Raw genomic sequence first — 19,984 nt, forward strand, 5'->3', positions numbered from 1 at the left:
GATGGGGGGAAATGAGGGTCCCCTGCCCAGGCCTGACACCTCTGTCAGAGGCGTCAGGCCTGGGCAAGGGGCCGATCCTGCGATTGGAGGGTGATGGGGGTCAACGCCTGAGGGCTCCCAGTATGTGAGAGGGGGCAGGCTGGGCTGAGGGACACTCCACCCCCCCCCCCCACACACACACACACACCCAGTGCACGAATTTCGTGCACCTGGCCCCTAGTCATTACATAAAAGGGTACCGTCTTTTTTTTTTTTTTTTTTAGTTTTATTCATTTCAAACAGGCCGGATCCAGCCCGCGGGCCGTAGTTTGCCCACGGCTGTGCTAGCGCGACTGATTAGGAAAAAAGTGAAATCACAAATGATCAATATCAGAAATGGGAGAAGAGACATCACCAGATTCTACAAGTATTAGAAAGATAATAAGGGGATATTATGAATAACTTTACATTCATACTTTACAATGAGTTCACAAATTCCCTAAAAGACACAAATGAGATCTTTCTATAAGGAAAAATAAATAAGTAACCTGGGTAGCCCAATATCTATTAAAGAACCTGAATCTGTAATTTAAAACTATAGAGCAAAAAAAACTCGAAGCCCAAGTGGTTTCACTAGGGAAATCTACCAAGCATACAAATTCTACAAAACTGCTTCAGGAATCTGAGGGGAGCAAAAGGGAGTGATATTTCCCAATTCTTTCTAAGAGGCCAACCGTGATACCAAAACCAGACAAGGATATCACAAGAAACAAAACCTTCAGCTCAACAACCTTCATATATATTTGCAAAAATTCTTAATAATGTTTTAGCAGATGTACCACATTTTTCTAATCCATTCATCTGCTGATGGGCACTTAGGCAGTTTCAAAATCTTAGCTATGGTAAATTGTGCTGCTATGAACATAGGGATGCATATATCCTTTCTGATTGGTATTTCTGGTTTCTTGGGATATATTCCTACAAGTGGGATCACTGGGTCAAATGGGAGATCCATTTTTAACTTTTTGAGGAAACTCCATACTGTCTTCCATAGTGGCTGCACAAGTCTGCATTCCCACCAGCAGTGCATGAGTGTTCCCTTTTTTCCGCATCCTCTCCAGCACTTGTTGTTTGTTGATTTGTTGATGATTGCCATTCTGACAGGTGTGAGATGATACCTCTTTGTCGTTTTGATTTGCATCTCTCGGATGATTAGTGACTTTGAGCATGTTTTCATATGTCTCTTGGCTTTCTGTATGTCCTCTTTCAAAAAGTGTCTATTTAGGTCCTTTGCCCATTTTTTGATTGGATTGTTTATCTTCCTTTTGTTAAGCTGTATGAGTTCCATATAAATGTTGGAGATTAAACCCTTATCGGTGATAACATTGGCAAATATGTTTTCCCACGGAGTGGGCTTTCTTCTTGTTTTGTTGATGGTTTCTTTTGCTGTGCAGAAGCTTTTTATTTTGATGTAGTCCCATTTGTTTATTTTCTCTTTAGTTTCCAATGCCCTAGGAGCTGTCTCGGTGAAGAAACTGCTTCGGCGTATGTCTGAGATTTTGTTGCCTTTGGATTCCTCTAGTATTTTTATGGTTTCCCGTCTTACATTTAAGTCCTCTATGCATTTTGAGTCTGTTTTTGTGTATGGTATAAGTTGGTGGTCTAGTTTCATTTTTCTGCATGTATCTGTCCAATTTTCCCAACACCATTTATTGAAGAGACTATCTTGACTCCATTGTATGTTTTTGCCTCCTTTGTCAAATATTAATTGAGCATATTGGTTTGGGCCGATTTCTGGGATCTCTATTCGATTCCATTTATCTATATGTCTGTTCTTGTGCCAGTACCAGGCAGTTCTGAAACAGTGGCTCTGTAATATAGCTTGATATCTGGTATTGAGATCCCACCTATTCTGTTCTTTCTCAGAATCGCTGCAGCTATTCAGGGTCTCTTTTTATTCCAGATGAATTTTTGGAGAGTTCCTTCTAGGTCTGTGAAATATGCTGTTGGTATTTTAATGGGAAGTGCGTTGAATTTATAGATTGCTTTGGGTAGTATGGACATTTTAATGATGTTGATTCTATCAATCCATGAACATGGCATGTTCTTCCATCTGTTTATGTCTTTCTCTACCTCTTTTTTCAACATCCTGTAGTGTTCTGAGTAGAGGTCTTTTACCTCTTTAGTTAAGTTTATTCCTAGGTATCTTAATTTTTTTGGTGCGATGGTAAATGGGATTGCTTTTAGTCTCTCTTTCTGTAAGTTCACTATTGGTATATAGAAATGCCATAGATTTCTTGGTGTTAATTTTGTATCCTGTTATATTGCCAAATTCATTTATTAAGTCTAATCGTTTTTTGATGGAGTCTTTAGGGTTTTTTATGTACAATATCATGTCATCTGCGAATAAGGACAGTTTTACTTCTTTTCCAGTTTGGATGCCTTTTATTTCTTCTTCTTGTCTAATCGCAATGGCTAATACTTCCAGTACTATGTCGAACAGGAGTGGTGAGAGTAGGCATCCCTGTCTTGTTCCTGTTCTTAGGTGAAATGGTTTTAGTTTTTGTCCATTGAGTATGATATTGGCTGCGGGTTTGTCAAATATGGCTTTTATTATGTTGAGGTATGATCCTTCAATTTCCACCTTGCTGAGTTTTTATCAAAAATGGGTGTTGGATGTTGTCAAATGCTTTTTCTGCATCAGTTGATATGACCCTGTGATTTTTATCTCTCAACTTGTTTACGTGATATATCACGTTTATTGATTTGTGGATATTGTACCATCCTTGCATCCCTGGGATAAATCCTACTTGGTCATGGTGTATGATCTTTCTGATGTACTGCTGGATCACAATGGAATACTATGCTGCTGTAAAAAAGAAGGAATTCTTACCATTTGCAACAGCATGGATGGAACTGGAGAGCATTATGCTAAGTAAAATAAGCCAGTGAATGAAAGAAAAATACCACATGATCTCACTCATTTATGGATAATAAAGACCATTATAAACTGATGAACAAAAATAGATACAGAGGCAGAGCAACATTGAACAGACTGTCAAACTACAGCAGGAAGCCTGGGGAGGGTTGGGGAAAGGGGGTAAGAGATCAACTGAAGGACTTGTATGCATGCATATAAGCATAACCAATGGACACAAGACACTGGGCGGTAGGGGAGGCCGGGGGAATGTTGGGGGGGGGGGGGAGAGACAAATGTAATACTCTTTGTAATACTTTAAGCAATAAAACAAAATTTTTTTAAAAAAAGGATAACCTAAAAAAAATAATAATAATGTTTTAGCAAATCAAATCCAGGGACATATAAAAAGATAATACTACATCATGGCCAAGTGTGGTTTGTCCCAAGAATGCAAGGTTAGTTTAACATGCAAAATCAAGGTAATTCATTATATTAAAGAACTATAAAAGCAAAGCTACATAAGAAGAAGAAAAAAAAGCCTGGCTGGTGTGGCTCAGTGGTTGGGCAGTGACCTATTAACGAGGAGGCCACAATTCAATTCCCAGTTGGGACAGGTACTGGGTTTCGGGCTCGATCTCCAGTGGGGGTTGGGGGTATTTGTAGGAGGCAGCCTACAAATGATTATCTCTCCCTCTTTCTGAAGTCAATAAAAATATATTTTAAAAAGAAGAAAAAAAAACCTACATGATCTCAATAGATGCAAAAAAAGCATTTGATGAAGTCCAACATCCATTTCTGATATTTTAAAAACCCAAAATTCAGCAAACTGGTAATAATAGAAGGGAACCTCTTCAACTTGATAAAAAGTATCTATGAAAAACCTATAGCTAACATCATATTTAACAGGACAACCAATTGGAGAGGAAGTAAAAAATGTCATTATTGAAGATGACATCAGCTAGGTAGGAGATCTTAGAGGATCTACAAAAAGGCTACTAAAACAAATACATTTGGGGTTATCAAGGTTGTAGTTATCAAGGTTGTAGGATAAGTGATGAATATGCAAAAACCTACTGTATTTCCATATTCCAACAACAATCAAAAGCTGAAATTTAAAAAATATCATTCCAATAACATTTAAAAATAAAAACTACTTAGAGCCCTAACCGGTTTGGCTCAGTGGATAAAGCGTCGGCCTGAGGACTCAAGGGTCCCAGGTTCGATTCCGGTCAAGGGCATGTACCTTGGTTGTGGACACAACCCTGGTGGGGAATATGCAGGAGGCAGCTGATCAATGCTTCTCTCTCATTGATGTTTCTAACTCTCTATCCCTCTCCCTTCCTCTCTGTAAAAAAATCAATAAAATATATTTTTTAAAAAAACAAAAGAAAAAAACTACTTAGAGATAAAGTTGACACCAGACCTCTACACTGAAAACTATAAAATACTGCTGAGAGAAATTAAATGAGATCTAAATAAATGTTGAGATATACTTGGTTTATGGATTAAAAGACTCTGTATTGTAAAAGATGTCAATTCTCTCCTAAATGGATATACAGGCTCAAAGCAATTCCAATTAAAATCCCAGAAGATTACTCTGTAGAAACTGACAAACTGATTCTAAAATTCATATGGAAATTCAGGGAAGCTGGAATAGCAAAAACACTTTGAAAAAGAATAACGAAGTTGGAGGACTTTATACTACCTGACTTCAAGACTTATATTCAAGCAATATAGACATTGTAACAATGCCATGAAAATAGACCAATAGAACATAATGAAATCCAGAAATACTCCCAGACATACATGGTCAATAGATTTCTAAAATAGTCAATTTCAGGGAAGAAAAAATAATATTTTCAGGAAATGCTGTTGAAAGAACTGAATATCCACACATTTAAAAAAAATTTAAGTTTGATCCATACCTTTGATCATATACAAAAAGCTCCTCAAAGTGGATCCTGGCCATAAATACTGAACTATAAAACTTTTAGGAAACAACATGGGAAGAAAACTTCAGAATTTGGGTTAGGAAAGAGTTCTCAGACTTGCCAAACCATAAAAGAAAAAGTTTTCATAAAAGGAAAAATCAATAAATTGGACCTCATCAAAATTAAAAACTTTGATCTATAAAAGACCATGTGACAATTATATAAAGACAAGCTACAGCCTTGGATGGTTTGGCTCAGTGTTTAGAGCATCAGCCCATGAACCAAAGGGTCACAATTCAATTCCCAGTCAAGGCCAGGTACCTCGGTGACAGGCTCCATCCCTGGCCAGTTCAGGGTGCGAATGGAAGGCAACCAACAGTCTCTCTCACATTAATGTTTCTCATGCACATGTGCCCCCTCGCCACTCCCCTCCATTCTCTCTGGAAAAAAAAAAATGGAAAAAAATATCTTCGGATTAAAAAAAAAGACAAGCTAGAGTAGAAAATATTTGCATACTAGAGGCGCAGTGCACAAAAATTTGTGCTCCTGGGGGGGAGGGGGGGCCCCTCAACCCGGCCTGTGCCCTCTCGCAGTCTGGGACCCCTCGGGAGATAAGGACCTGCTGGCTTAGGCCTGCTCCCGGGTGGCAGAGGGCAGGCCCAATCCCTAGGTGCAGCCCCTGGTCGGGCTCAGAGCAGGGCCGATTGGGGAGTTGGGGCGCCGCCCCCTTTCATACATAGAGCAAGGCAATCGGGAGGTTGTGATTCCACCCTCAGTCACACTCAGGGTAGGGCCTATTGGGCGGTTGGGGCACCATCCCCTGTCACACTCAAGGCAGGGTCAATGGGGAGGTTGTGGCGCCACCCCCAGTCATGCACAGAGCAGGGCCAATCAGGGGGTTGGGGCATTTCCCCGTCACTCACAGAGCAGGGGCCATCAGGGGGTTGGGGCACAGCCCCCTGTCACGCACGGAGCAGGGCCAATCAGGGGGTTGGAGTGCAGCCCTCTATCACCCACAGAGCAGGGCCGATCAGGGGGTTGGGGTGCTGCCACTCTCACACTCAGGGCAGGGCCAATGGGGAGGTTATGGCTCTACCCCGTCACACACAGAGCAGGGCCCGTGGCGGGGGCGGGGGGGGATTGGGGCGCCGCACCGTCACACACAGAGCAGGGCCGATCACGGGGTTGGGGCACCGCACCCTGTCACACACAGAGCCACAGGGCGATCAGGGGGTTTGGGCGCTGCCCCCTGTCACGCTGATCCCGGTGCCGGGAGGCCTCACGGCTCCGCTGATCCCGGTGCTGGGAGGCATATTACCCTTTTACTATATAGGGTAGAGGCCTGGTGCATGGGTGGGTGCCAGCTGGTTTGCCCTGAAGGGTGTCCTGGATCAGGGTGGGGGTCCCCACTGGGGTGCCTGGCCAGCCTGGGTAAGGGGATGATGGCAGTTTGCAGCTGGTCACACATACTTCAGGGTGGGGGTCCCCACTGGGGTGCCTGGCCAGCCTGGCTGAGGGGATGATGGCTGTTTGCAGCTGGTCACACACCCTTCAGGGTGGGGGTCCCCACTGGGGTGCCTGGCCAGTCTGGGTGAGGGGCTGAGGGCTGTTTTCAGGCTGGCGGGTGACTGAAGCTCCCAACCGCTCCCTTTTTTCTTTTTTTTTTTTCTTTTTATTCTGGGCCAGCTTTAGCTTTGAGGCTTGGCTCCAGCTCTTAGGCCTCCGCTGCTGAAAGTAGGTTTCTGGCCTTTGCTTACAATGTTGCGATCCTGCTGGCTGAAGCCCGGCTGACTAAAGCAGGTTTCTGGGGTTTTGTTTAGCTTCTATATTTGTAGCATAGTTGCTTAGAGTTGCAGCTCAGAGGCCTGCAGCAGCAGGCGGGGAATGTTGGTTTCCTCTGTCACTGAAGCAAGCAAGCCTCATGCTAGTTTCAAGCTGCCTGGCTGCCGGCCACCATCTTGGCTGGCAGTTAATTTGCATATTGCCTTGATTAGCCAATGGGAAGGGTAGCGGTCGTACGCTAATTACCATGTTTCTCTTTTATTAGATAGGATTTTGAAATGACAAAATTTTAGAAGTGGAAAACAGATTGGGGAAGGAGAGTAGGTGGGGAGGAATGGGAGGAAGGTGTGACTATAAGAGGGCAACACAAGAAATCCTAGTGGTTATGGAACTGTACTACATTTTGACCATGGTGGCAAATGATAAAACTGCATAGAACTAAATACATATATATATGTACATATGTGTGAGTAGAAATAAAACTGTAGAAATCACAGTAAAATGAATAGATCTCACCATGTCAAAAATTCTGGTTAAGATATTGTACTATCATTTCTCAAGATGTTACATTAGAGGTAGCTGGGCAAAGTGTCTATTTTTTTTTTAACCAACCAACATATATTATGCTATGATTCACATTGTCATAAACTCTGTTTCTCTCTTTTCACCCTAAACATGCACCAAAAAGAGGCAGAGAAAATATGGCCATATTTTTAAGTTACTAGTAACTTTAATCTTCAAAGCAAAGGAAAAAAAAACACTAGAAATGCTCAATGTTCTACACTAAGAAAACTATACTGTAATCATCTGGTGATAAATATATGTAATGTACAGTAAATTATATAAAACAAGAAACCTTAACTAAAATCCTTCTACACAGACTCCCTAAGTTAATAGGGGTTCTTTATTGATATACCCTTTTATATTAAAAAGGTATATGAAAAAAATTCATTTCAAATTCAAGAACAATGATTACTTTATGAAAATAATTATCCTTATTATATAAAATTTTAAAATTAGAACATGACTCTGAGTTGAACTTTCTGTAATAGTCTTTAATCTGGCACAGTAGCAACTAGCCACGTATGGCTATTAAGCCTTGATATGTGGCTAGTGGAATGAAGGAACTGAATATTTACCTTCAATTAAATAACCACATATGACTAGTGGCTACCACATACCACATTGAACAGAGAAGATCTAGAACTTACAGAAAAAATCAAAAATAATACACACAAACACATAGTGTATAATAATCATCAGTGTAATAATAAGTCAGTATAATATTTCTCAGCCATAGCTGTTTGGGCAGAATAATTCATTGTGCAGGGCTGCCCTAAAAGAATATATTCCTTTCAAACAATAAAGGTATTTTTCCCAAGTTTAATTTTATGGTCACTCTATAATATTATAGAGTATTATTTAATTCAAAGAAATCACTGAAGGTACTGTGAGCAATAATGCATTTTCACCAGCAGAGGGCAGATACGTTATAAACACCACATGCCAATTCAATGTTTAGTCCAACTGTACTCAATCTAAAGACACAGTATATTCACTTTCACAAAAGTAATTGTACTTCTTGAAAATGAAAGGATATGCTAAAAAATGTACATTTTTCAAAAATAAACTGACAGTTCTCCCCAGAACCAGTTTTTGTCAATTTTATCAGTTTATCCAAGAGTTAACTATAAAAACAAAATAACCCTGACAAATAAAATGTCACCCAACCCCTAAATTATACATAATTTCCTCACAGAGGATGAGGCCCAGAAATCAGGATTTTAAAAAGATTCCCAGGTGATTCTAATGTGCAGCCAGGTTGAGAACCACTGCACTAGTGTCCAGATTATTATCACCACCTGACATTTTTAGGCAAATTAGCTATAATTTCACGCTGAAGTTGCTAGAGGGCCAGACCATTATGAATAGGAAAGCAGGTTGTTTACCATGACAGAAGTGATTTTTTTCTGAAGATGTGAGTAAGCAACACGATTTAACAGCCTTTGAACGTGGAATATATTTGAACGTGAGTGGCCAGATTATTATGACCACCCCATCAGTACACTTCATTGGGCCACCTTTTGCCTTCAATACTGCGGCGATTCTTCTTGGCATTGGCCCCACGAGATGTTGAAAGGTGATGCAAGGAATCTGACATCATGCCTGATAAATAGCACTGTCCAGTTCTGTGAGATTTGATGGTTGTGGAACCAGCTCCCTAATGGCTCCTTTAACTTCGTCCCACAAATGCTCAATTGGATTGAGATCTGGTGATTGTGGGGGCCACCTAAGCAAGGTAAAATCTCCCTCATGTTCTTGAAATCACTCCTGCACAATACGAGCACCGTGGCATGGCGCATTGTCTTGTTGGAAGAAGCCATCTCCATTGGGATACGCCATCAACATGATAGGATGAACTTGATCAGCAACGATACTTAGGTATGTTGTGCTATTCAGACATTGTTCCACATGAATTAAAGGGCCCAAATCGTGCCAGGAAAACATGCCCAAAACCATAACACTGCCCCCACCAGCTTGAAGGGTTGTACTCATGCATGTGGGGTGCATGCTTTCATGCTGTTTCCACCAAATTCTCACTCTGCCAAGTGCATGATGCAACTGGAAACGTGATTCATCAGACCATTGACTTTTTTCCAATGCTCGACTGTCCAATCCTTGTGTTCCTGTGAGAATTGGAGACATTTTATCTTGATAACTGCAGACAGCAAAGATGTTCGGACAGGCCTTTGGCTTCCATATCCCGTACGATGCAGTGTATGGCTAATTTGCCTACAAATGCCAGGTAGTCATAATAATATGGCCAGTGTGTGTGTGTGTGTGTGTGTGTACAGAGAGAGAGAGAAAAAAAGAGTCTACTTTTTCCTGAACCTTCCAAAAAGTATTCTTGTGTGGATCTAGTCTCAAAATCTATTCAATTACATTGTTTACCAAACAAAATATAATTCACAAATGCTTCCTGTAAAGTAATGACTGAGTGCTTTAAAAAAAGGAGAGAAACCTGACATAATTATCAAACACTACTTTGTGCCAGACATTACTTCACAAACTCAGTTGATCCTCACATCCCTGTGACACAGGTATGGCCATTTTACATGTAATGACATGAGGCTTAAGTTTAAATAGCACACTCCCACCACAAAGAAGGAAGGAGGAAAAAAGAGGGAAAGAGGAAAGGAAAGGAGGGAGGGAGGGAGGAAGGAAGAGAGAAAAATAAAAGAAAGAAATCAGGACAGCAATGGGAAAACTGAAGTTTTAATCCCGAGCAGTCAGCCTTCAAAGCCCATGCTTTTGCTACTGAACCAGTTGCCTCTCAAAAATAGCAGAGCAATACTCAGTCAATTGGGGGAAGAAACAATATAAAAGTTATTATATATTATATAACCATATTTTTATTCTAGTCCTCCCTTAAACTTGGGAAGAAGAAACATACATAAATAAATTCAAAATATAAGGACATTGAAAACCTAGAAGGTTCTTAAGGGGAAAACATCCCCCTGCTATTTTTCAAATGCTGATTTACTTTGGCAAAGATGTTAAACAATGGTAATCATTTAAGAATTTACTGATCAGCATGGTAAAGGATAAAAAGAAAAAATGCAATAAAGCTTAATTTAAAACAATCAATAACCCTTGCTTCACCTGACTGTCCTAAAGTTTAAGCCTTGTCAAAAGTGTTTCTCTGTTCAGGGGTTTAGCATCATTCAACTGACTTTAAATGTTCAAAGTTTAAGCAAGCACATTACAGATTTCCTTATTTTGTTTACTCTTTCACAAACAGGATAGTGCTTTTTATTTGCAAATTTCTCTCAAAGCCCAAAGATATCCAATATTTACAAATGCCTCTCTCTTTTAAACTAGGCTGGACAATATTTACAAACACCTCTCGCTTTTAAGCTATTCTCCACACTATTTACAGTTTTCATGATAACATTTCCTTCTAGTTAACACCGCCAATAAATGGCATTCCAAGTTTCAAAACATGTTTACATTATTGCCAAATCTGTGTTTAAATAAACCAATTAAGTAAACACTTAATGTGTAATCATTCCTCACTCTGATTATTAATTTAACTAGAGGCCCGGTGCACAAAAATCTGTGCACTCGTGGGATGGGAGGAAGGTCCCTCAACCCAGCCTGTGCCCTCTCGCAGTCTGGGACCCCTCGGGGGATGACACCTGCTAGCTTAGGCCCATTCCCCAGGGGATTGGGCCTAAGCTAACAATCAGGCATCCCTCTGGCAGCCCGGGAGCCCTCGGGGGATGTCCACTTGCCAGCAGGGAACAGGCCTAAGCTGCAGTCGTATATCCTTAGTGCTGCTGAGGAGGCGGGAGAGGGTCCCACCACCACCGCTGTACTGGCAGCCATCAGCCTGGCTTGTGGCTGAGCAGAGCTCCCCCTGTGGGAGCGCACAGACCACCAGGGGGCAGCTCCTGCATTGAATGCCCCCTGGTGGTCAGTGTGTGTCATAGTGACAAGTCATTCCCAGTCATTCTGCTGTTAGGGTCAGTTTGCATATTACCCTTTTGTTATATAGGATAGAGGCCTAGTGCATAGGTGGGGACTGGCTGGTTTACCCTGAAGGGTGTCACGGATCAGGGTGAGGGTCCCGCCAGGGTGCCTGGCCAGCCTGGGTGAGGGCTGATGTGTGTTTGCCGACTGGTTTGCCCTTCAGTTTGGGGGTCCCCATTGGGGTGCCTGGCCAGCCTGGGTGAGGGGCTTATGGCTGTTTGCAGGCTGGTCAAGCCCCCGCCAGTGGGGAGCCTCACACCATGGAGGTTTGGCCAGCCTGGGTGAGGGGCTGATGGCTGTTTGCAGGCTGGCCACACCCCCTTTAGGGTGGGGGGGGGTGTCCCCACTGGGCTGCCTGGCCAGTCTGGGTGAGGGGCTGAGGGCCGTTTTCAGGCTGGCTAAGTCCCGTCCCCCCCCCCCCCCCCCGGAAGCTCCCAGCCTCTCCTTTTTTTTTCTTTTTTTCATTCTGGGATTTATTTACCTTCTATTATTGAAACTTTGTAGCCTTGAGAGGAGCTCAGAGCCAGCCAGAGCGGACTCGAGGGAAGCTTGGCTTCCTCCATCGCCAGGGGCAACCCAAGCCTCCTGTTCACTCCAGCTCCGTGGCCACGGCCAGCTGAAAGCAGGTATCTGGGATTTATTTGCCTTCTATAATTGAAACTTTGTTGCTATGAGTGGAGCTCAGAGCCGGCCGCAGCAGGCGGGAAGCTTGGCTTCCTCCATCATTGGGGCAACCAAGCCTCCTGCTTGCTCCAGCTCCAGGCTTCCAGCCACCATCTTGGTTGGGTTAATTTGCATATAGTCACTCTGATTGGCTGGTGGGCATGGCTTAAGGCATAGTGAAGGTATGTTCAATTTGCATGTGTGTCTTTTATTAGTGTAGATATTCTGCCATTAAACAGAGATTTGGTTAAATATAAAAACCCAGAATTTATCTTCTTTCTCATTGTGTACAAGGCTGAATGTAAAGCAAATGGGAAAAAACAAAAAGCTTAAAGTGACTTTTTTTTGGTTAATGCTCACCCAGGATATTTTTCTTTTTTTTTTTTTAAATATACTTTATTGATTTTTTACAGAGGAAGGGAGAGAGATAGAAACATCAATGAGAGAGAAACATCTATCAGCTGCCTTCCGCACACCTCCCACTGGGGATATGCCCACAACTAAGGTACATGCCCTTGACCAGAATCAAACCCGGGACCCTTCAGTCCACAGGCCAATGCTCTATCCACTGAGCCAAACCGGTTACGGCAGGATATTTTTCTATTGATTTTTAGAGAGAGTGGAAGAAGGAAAGAGAAACATCGAAGTGAGAGAAACACACCAATTGGTTGACTCCTGCACGAGCCCTGACCAGGGACAGGCCCAGGAGGTGCCTCCAACAAGCTATGTACCCTTGACCGAAATCAAAACCTGTGACCCTTTGGTCCACAGGCTGATGCTCTATCCACTGAATCAAACTGGCTAGGGCTAAAGTGACCTTTTACAAGGGTGACATTCATTTGTGGGTGTACAAAGCAACAGATAGGTTTCCAGATAAGTTGGGTTCATCCCCATGTTCTCTCACTGTGACACAGCTTTGAGCAAGTAATTTAACCTCTCTTGATCTGCTTCATCTCTCTAACTGGAGATTAGACCAGATACCATGCCTGGTCTCTTTTATCTCTAAACTTCCTATCATTCCATAGTTACAAAAAAATGCAGATCGGAGACTGAAAATCTGTCCAAAATGCTCAAACATCACTTATTCCTGGGTTTACAGAATCTAGGATTGAATGGTGTGGCCTACCAGAGGAATTCAGAGGAATCAATGTTGTCTGGAATTTTGTGTTATGGTCCAATGTGACTAGTCAAGAGAAAAATGTGAAAAAGATAGCCCACCATTGCCCCCAAATTGAAGGGACAAAACATTAAAAAAATGGAAATGACCAATAAGCATATTGAAGAGAGTGAAGAGAAAATACAAAATGCAGTATGATACCATTTGCATCAACTATATTAAGGAAACTTTTCAAAAACATGAATGCCCAGCCCTGGCCAGGTAGCTCAGATGGTTAGAGCAACATCCTATACACCAAAAGTTTGTGGGTTTGATTCTAAGTCAGGGCAGATAACCAGGTTATGGATTCAATCCCCAGTCACGGTGGGTGTAAGAGACAACTGATCAATGTTTCTCTCTCCCATCCATGTTTCTTTCTTTCTTTCTCTCACTCTCCTGCCCCCACCCCCCGTTTCCCTGCTCTAAAACGAATAAACATATCCTCGGGTGAAGATTTTTTTAAAAAAACTTTAAAACATGAATACCCAGTGACAGGTTGGGTAAACAGAGTAAGCCACACTTTATACACTAGCGGTAGGAAGGTAAATTCGCTCCAATTCCAGATAGTACAAATCCAACAGGCTTTAATCAGGTATACTCTACCATACATCTTTCACATAAGAGATTTTATTCTGAGGAAATAGTTGTGTGCTGTTTGTAACCACAAAAATTAGAAAGCAAATGCCCATAGACCTGGCCAGAGATGCTCAGTAGGTAGAGTGTAGGCCTGCACACCAAAGGGTCTCGGGTTCAGTTCCTGGTCAAGGGAACCTAGGTTGCAGGTTCGATCCCCAGCCCCAGTAGGAATGGAGGAAACCATGTGTCTCTGTTTTGAATCAAATTTTCCTCTAAATCTTGCATTTGATATATTAACTATTTATGCCACACTTCCTTCTTTTTTAAAATTTATATTTATTGTTGAAAGTATTACAGATCTCCCCTTTCTTTTCCCCAACGACCCTCTTTACCTCATACGCCCCCCCACCCCGCACCCCAGGCCTTCACCACACCATTGTCTGTGTCCAAGGGTTATGCATATACTAGTATGCATATAAATTCTTTAGTTGATCCCTCCCCGCCCACCCCCACCTTCCCTCTGAGACTCAAATGCTTCTATGTCTCTGGATCTCCTTTGTTCATCAGCTTATTTTGTCCATTAGATTCCATAAATGAGTGAGATAATGTGATTGTCTTTCTCTGACTGACTTATTTCACACCTCCTTCTTAAAGAACTTGCCTGATGTGGGCCACAGAAAAGAAAACTCCTACTTGCTGTTCTTGCAGTCCTCCTGCCTCCAAGCCAAAATGACCAGAGGTGGACATTTGGCCCAGGCAGGGCCAAGTCATCTACCCAGGAATATGGAATATTACCCCCCCAAAAAGAGACAACCACCTATAGGAAGGCAAATAGTATTTCACATAGACTTAGGAGCTAATGAAGTATATGGCAAATGAATCAACAAGTACAGCACTCAATAAAGAATAAAGCAGGCATGAAGAGTCCCTTAAAATACCCAGAGATAGAGAGAGAACCAAAGACACACAAAAATTGGCTGACTGAGGACTTTCTAGTTCTGTTCAGATCAAGATGTGGATGTTCTATTCATTCTGATACAAGAAACCATGGCAGATTTGCTGATTTGATCACACAACCTCTATTCCACCCTATTTCTGGAGTGCCTTCTTGTATTCAGAGAACAGAAAGCTAAAACGTTTTCTTTCTAAGATTCCTTTGTAGGTAAGAGTTCTGAATGAAAATTAGTTTATACCAATTACATACACTTATTAAATATTTAAAAGCAAAAGTGAGCCCAGCAGATGTGGCTCAGTGGTTGTGTGTCAACCTATGAACCAAGGAGGTCACAGTTTGATTCCCAGTCAGGGCACATGCCTGGGTTGCAGGCTTGATCCCAAGTGTGGGATATGAGGGGGGCAGCAGAGAGATGATCCTCTCATCATTGATGTTTCTCTCCCTCCCCCCTACCCCTCTTCCTTCCTCTCTGAAATAAAAAATATATTTTTAAAAAATAAAAGTAAAAAAAAAAATAAATAAAAAATAAAAATAAAAAAATAAAAGTAAAAGTGAGATGGAGACTATCTTCCATCATCCTGCCCTTTTTAGTTGTTTTCTGCAGGAAGACAAGATCATAGAATGTCTAGAATCAGCTTCTTGTGTAAAGAAGCAGTTTTGACATGGATGATTGGCTAAATCCCACATCAGCCCCTCATCCAGGCTGGCCAGGCACCCCAGTGGGGACCCCCACCCTGAAGGGGGTGTGACCAGCTGCAAACAGCCATCAGTCCATCATCCAGGCTGGCCAGGCACCCCAGCGGGACCACCACCCTAATCCGGGACACCCTTCAGGGAAAACCAGCCGGCCCCCTCCCGTGCACCAGGCCTCTATCCTATATAGTAAAAAGGTATGCAAACTGACCCTAACAGCAGAAAGACTGGGAATGACTGGTCACTATGACATACACTGACCACCAGGGGGCAGATGCTCAATGCAGGAGCTGCCCTCTGGTGGTCAGTGCGCTCTCACAGCGGGGAGCTCTGCTCAGCCACAAGCCAGCTGATGGCTGCCAGTACAGCGGTGGTGGTGGGAGCCTCTCCTGCCTCCTCAGCAGCGCTAAGGATGTCTGACTGCAGCTTAGGTCTGCTCCCCGCTGGCAAGTGGACATCCCTCAAGGGCTCCCCGGCTGCCAGAGGGATGTCTGATTGCCATCTTAGGCCCAATCCCCCGGGGAGCAGGCCTAAGCCAAGAAGTGGTCACCCCCGAGGGGTCACAAACTGTGAAAGGGCACAGGCCGGGCTGAGGGACCCCCCTACCCCCAAGTGCACAAATTTTTGTGCACTGGGCCTCTAGTCTATATAATAAAAGCCTAGTTGACCATTACAGTGAAGGACCAGAACAATCTGTTCTATGATGCGTACTGACCACCAGGGGGCAGACGCTCAATGCAGGAGCTGCCCCTTGGTAGTCAGTGCGCTCCCATATTGGGAGCACCGCTCAGCCAGAAGCTGGGCTCACGGATGGCAAGTGCAGTGGCGGTGGCAGGAGCCTCTCCGCCTCCGCAGCAACGCTAAGGAGCAGCGAGCCAAGCAGTAAGGAACAGTGAGCAGGCGGGGCAGGTGGTAAGGAGCAAGGGGTCCTGGACTGCGAGAGGGCACAGGCTGGGCTGAGGGACCCCGCTCCCCCTTCTTCCCTAGAAGTCGTGCACTGGACTTCTAGTTTAAAAATAAACAGCACCAGGGACCTGGCTGGCGCCAACAAACCAATACTCAGCTCCCCCCAAGTGGGACACAGGCCCCACCACCACCCTGGAGTGACACCCCACCAAATCACAGCCAATGCTGCCAAGACCCCATGGTGCAAAATGCAGCCCACAGCCCAGCCTGAAACAATCGCTGTAGGCTCTGGGTAATGACGTCACATAGCAACGCCCAACTTCCTCTCCCTAACAATTAGCCTCCTTGGAGTTTCTTCAGCCCAGGAACACGACTTGCTTTATAGCCAGGTGCAAACATTTTCCACTTTAACCAAATGTCTGTGAAGTGTTTTCCCGTGCCTCATCTCATTTGATCCTCACAGAAGTCCTGGAGTAGGTAGATAGGAAACTCGGTAGAATCCTATTTTCTTTTCATTAGCCAGAAAACGGAAATTGGGAAAGTTTAAAAACTTGGCCCGATGGAAAAGAAATGGTGAACCTTGAAAATGACTTCAGGTTTTCTCACTGTGCAGAATATAGTCAAACACTGCTGCAGTTGAATATTTTACCCTTTGTTCTCCCTACATGATCTACCATAATAATCTGCTTTGTGTTGGTATTTACTGCTGTGTTGCTGACAATTACCTGAAAGAGAAGTTGGGGTGCTTCACTGGGCTGGAAAAAGTTTAGCTATATCAGAAAGCAGGTCTAATTAAGCAAGTTTATTCTATATATATATAAAAAAGGCTAAGTTGACTCACACATGTGCGATACATATACTAGTAAAGCTCTCGCTGGTGCCAATCACAAGCATGTGTTTCAATCCGTCATTGTCAATCGTGAATTTGGTTGACACTTCTATTATAGAGAAAGGGCAAATAGTAATATTAAAATATTTCTTCTAATTAATTTCCTTTCAATTTGCACAAATCTGTGCATCAGGACATAGTATGATTAGACTTGTCAAATGTTTAACTTTGCCTTAAAGAGAGCACGATTCAAATCCTCATAGGTCAATAAGAGATATATATATATATGTTTTACAGCAGAATTAAGGAGATATACATTTCCTTGATTAATGAAATCAAATAACAGAATATTTTAATCTTTAAAAAAAGACAAAGAATTGAAAGAGAGAAAAAAAAGGAGGACAACATGCAGCCCAAGTTTTAAACTAATGAATCAGATAGAGTTGGCAAGGGGCTCTAAATCCTCACTGCTTCATAAAGTGCCAACGACTAATAACCAACAGAACCATGAATGAGGCCAGGAGGAGAGTTCAGCTCCATTTGCCTGTTCTTATTCTCCAGTTGCTCAACAGATTTGGTAAGAGTAGCATCAATAACAGGATACTGCACCTGGGTCATGCTTTCCTCCTTCCTTACTTCCTAAATACAGTGTTTTACTAGCGCAGTGATGACTGAGCAACTGAGCCTCAATACAGAAGAGTATTCCCCCAAAACACCACACACATAATATCAGGTAAATAAATATTACTACAACAATCAGGCATTTTTAATTCATCACCTGAAAAGTCACATAGACTAAATAGAAGGTTTGTGCAATCAACTTACTATACTGAAAAGTGCTCATAAGATGGTCTAGTTACAGTAATCCAGGACCTGTTATGGTAGTGAAGTCACTTACTGATGCTGTGTGGCTTAGTCAAATCAAACATCAGCCTACTGAAATGTGACTCACTTATACAGTACTGCGGAAGAACAGTAAAGCTTCAGGAAAAGTCCAGGTCAAATAATGCAGAAATCTTAAATGACATTCCCAAAGACTGACTGACTCCTGTTTTGGAGACCTACCTATTTCTCACCGAATAAACAAATAAACCAATTTACAAATAAGCAAGATCTCTTCCTAACCACGTGAGAGATTTGGTTTTAAAAATCTGGAACACTTTTCCCATGAGATTAGTTATAAGACATTAAATATACATCAGATCTCCAAATCCAAAACATATAGGCTAAAAATAGTGCATCTATTCCAAAGGCTGAAGCTGAAAGCCCTCCAACTGAACAAATTAAAATTAGATTTTTTTTTTCATCTCTGAATCTTTAAAATGTACCCTGAATGTTTATGGGGCACACAAGCCTGTGTTCACATATTCGCCCAAACAAGCGGTTGAGAGACAACCTAATTATTAAAATCTTCAGGAACATAAGCCCGCTGTCCAAGAGACTCGTGTAATAAAATTCCTGTTCAATATGGCTAATATCCAAAGTAAGAAATACTACTAATAATAACAATGACCCCTCCCAAATTCAGTAAACTACAACCCACCAAAAAGGACCACCATCCTATACTCTTTCTCCGGAAGCAGAAGCAAAAGCCCAGTACAAAAGCTGTCGGATGGGCAGGCAGGTAGGGTTCCACCTGGAATACCGAGCACCGGCGCCGGCAGAGGGAGGAGGAAGTTACGGGGAAGGAGACTTGAGGGTAGCCACCCATGGAGGTACCTGTGAGCTACGGCGGGAGAAGGGCAACCTTTTACGCCCCAGCACTGCCCAGGCCGGCGCCCGGATCCGCGCTCCGAGACCCGCCCCGCCCGGCCCGGCCCTGTGCAGGGTCCGAGCTTCGCGACGCCGGCACTGGCTCAACGCCGGGGCCGGGTAGGAGCAGAGGCTGGGACGGCGCCCGTGGGCCTGACCTCGCCGCCGTTTCGGGCGGAGGTGAGGGTCCACTGCAGCCCCGCGCCCGCCCTCCCTTCAGGGCCGGGGCCGACCGGGCGCAGCCGCCGCCTCCGCTCGGGCCCGGGGCACGGCGGCCACGGGAAGGTCACCGGCGGCAGGAGGCCCGGACCAGGGAAGGAGACGTCCGCGCTACCTTTGGCCTCGCAGTCGGCGCAGTACTTGTTGTCCTCCTCCCTCAGCAGCTTGGACAGGATGAGCTGGTGCTGCTCGTTCAGCTTCTGAGCCTTCTCCCGGCAGGAGCGCGTCGCCATCTCGGCAGCGGGGCAGGGAGCCCGGAACAGCTACGGCGGCGGCGGCGGCGGACGCAGGCAGGAGCCCGGCTGGAGACACGCACCTGGCGCCGCCGGGACCGCGGGCGGACTCACCCCAGGAAGCGGTAGATGGAACAGGAGTTGCAGCGGCGGCGGCGGCGGCGGTTCTAGCGCCGACGTGTCCCGCCTCCTCGCCGGACCGCCCCGCACGCACCGCCCCAGCCGGCGAGGGAGGCGGAGGGAGGAAGGGACCGGCCGCGACTTCCGGGTGGCGCCGCCGGAAGGAACGCAGACGCCGGTCGCGCTGCGCATGCGCCGAACGTCCCGGGAAGCCGACCAGGCCCTTAGCGCAAGGTGATCCCAGCGAAGTGCTGTGACTTGCTCTGCCCGCTGTGAGCTTCCCCAGGTTTGAGATGCGCCTGTCGTGGAGGGCCTCGGGTAAAACCCCGTAGGGAAGATATTCTACAAAGAGACCACTTTCACCTGCTTTCTTAGCTTTGCTGATGGGGCACAGCATGGGAAATGCAAAAATAAACGTGACTGGGTGGATTTGTTTGTTCATTCTACGTTTATTCCTCTGCAGTTGTGAAACAGGCACCGCCCTGGAAACTAGAGGAACGCATAGAAAAAAAGTAGACAAGACAGTCTTACATTATAAGAGAGAGACATACACTGAGGGCTAACATTGAGTATTCTGCGCCATGAACGATTAACTCATTTAACCCCTATCACAACCCTGTAATACTGTTAACTTCATTGTACATAGAGGAAAATGAGGTGCGGAATTTTGTAATTTGCCCAGGTTACAATGAGCTACCCAATGGAGGAGTTGAGATTCAAATCCAAAGGAGTAAAAC

General features: G+C 44.1%; 1 protein-coding gene across 9 annotated transcripts in view; it reads right to left on the reverse strand.

The window, feature by feature from the left end:
- Positions 1-19,381, reverse strand: part of SMAP1 (small ArfGAP 1) — a 126,597-nt gene extending 107,216 nt beyond the window's left edge. For 2 of the 9 annotated variants that reach the window (XM_059701245.1, XM_059701248.1), the window contains exon 1: positions 19,010-19,380. In XM_059701245.1, coding sequence (XP_059557228.1) covers positions 19,010-19,127 — 118 coding nt within the window. In that variant the 5' untranslated portion in view covers positions 19,128-19,380. Of the gene's footprint in view, positions 1-19,009 lie in introns of all 9 variants that reach the window. The other 7 variants (XM_059701250.1, XM_059701247.1, XM_059701244.1 and 4 more) reach the window with 4 other exon arrangements.
- Between the last annotated feature and the right edge of the window lie 603 nt (positions 19,382-19,984).

This window comes from Myotis daubentonii, chromosome 6 (assembly GCF_963259705.1).
Source record: "Myotis daubentonii chromosome 6, mMyoDau2.1, whole genome shotgun sequence".
Taxonomy (NCBI): domain Eukaryota; kingdom Metazoa; phylum Chordata; class Mammalia; order Chiroptera; family Vespertilionidae; genus Myotis; species Myotis daubentonii.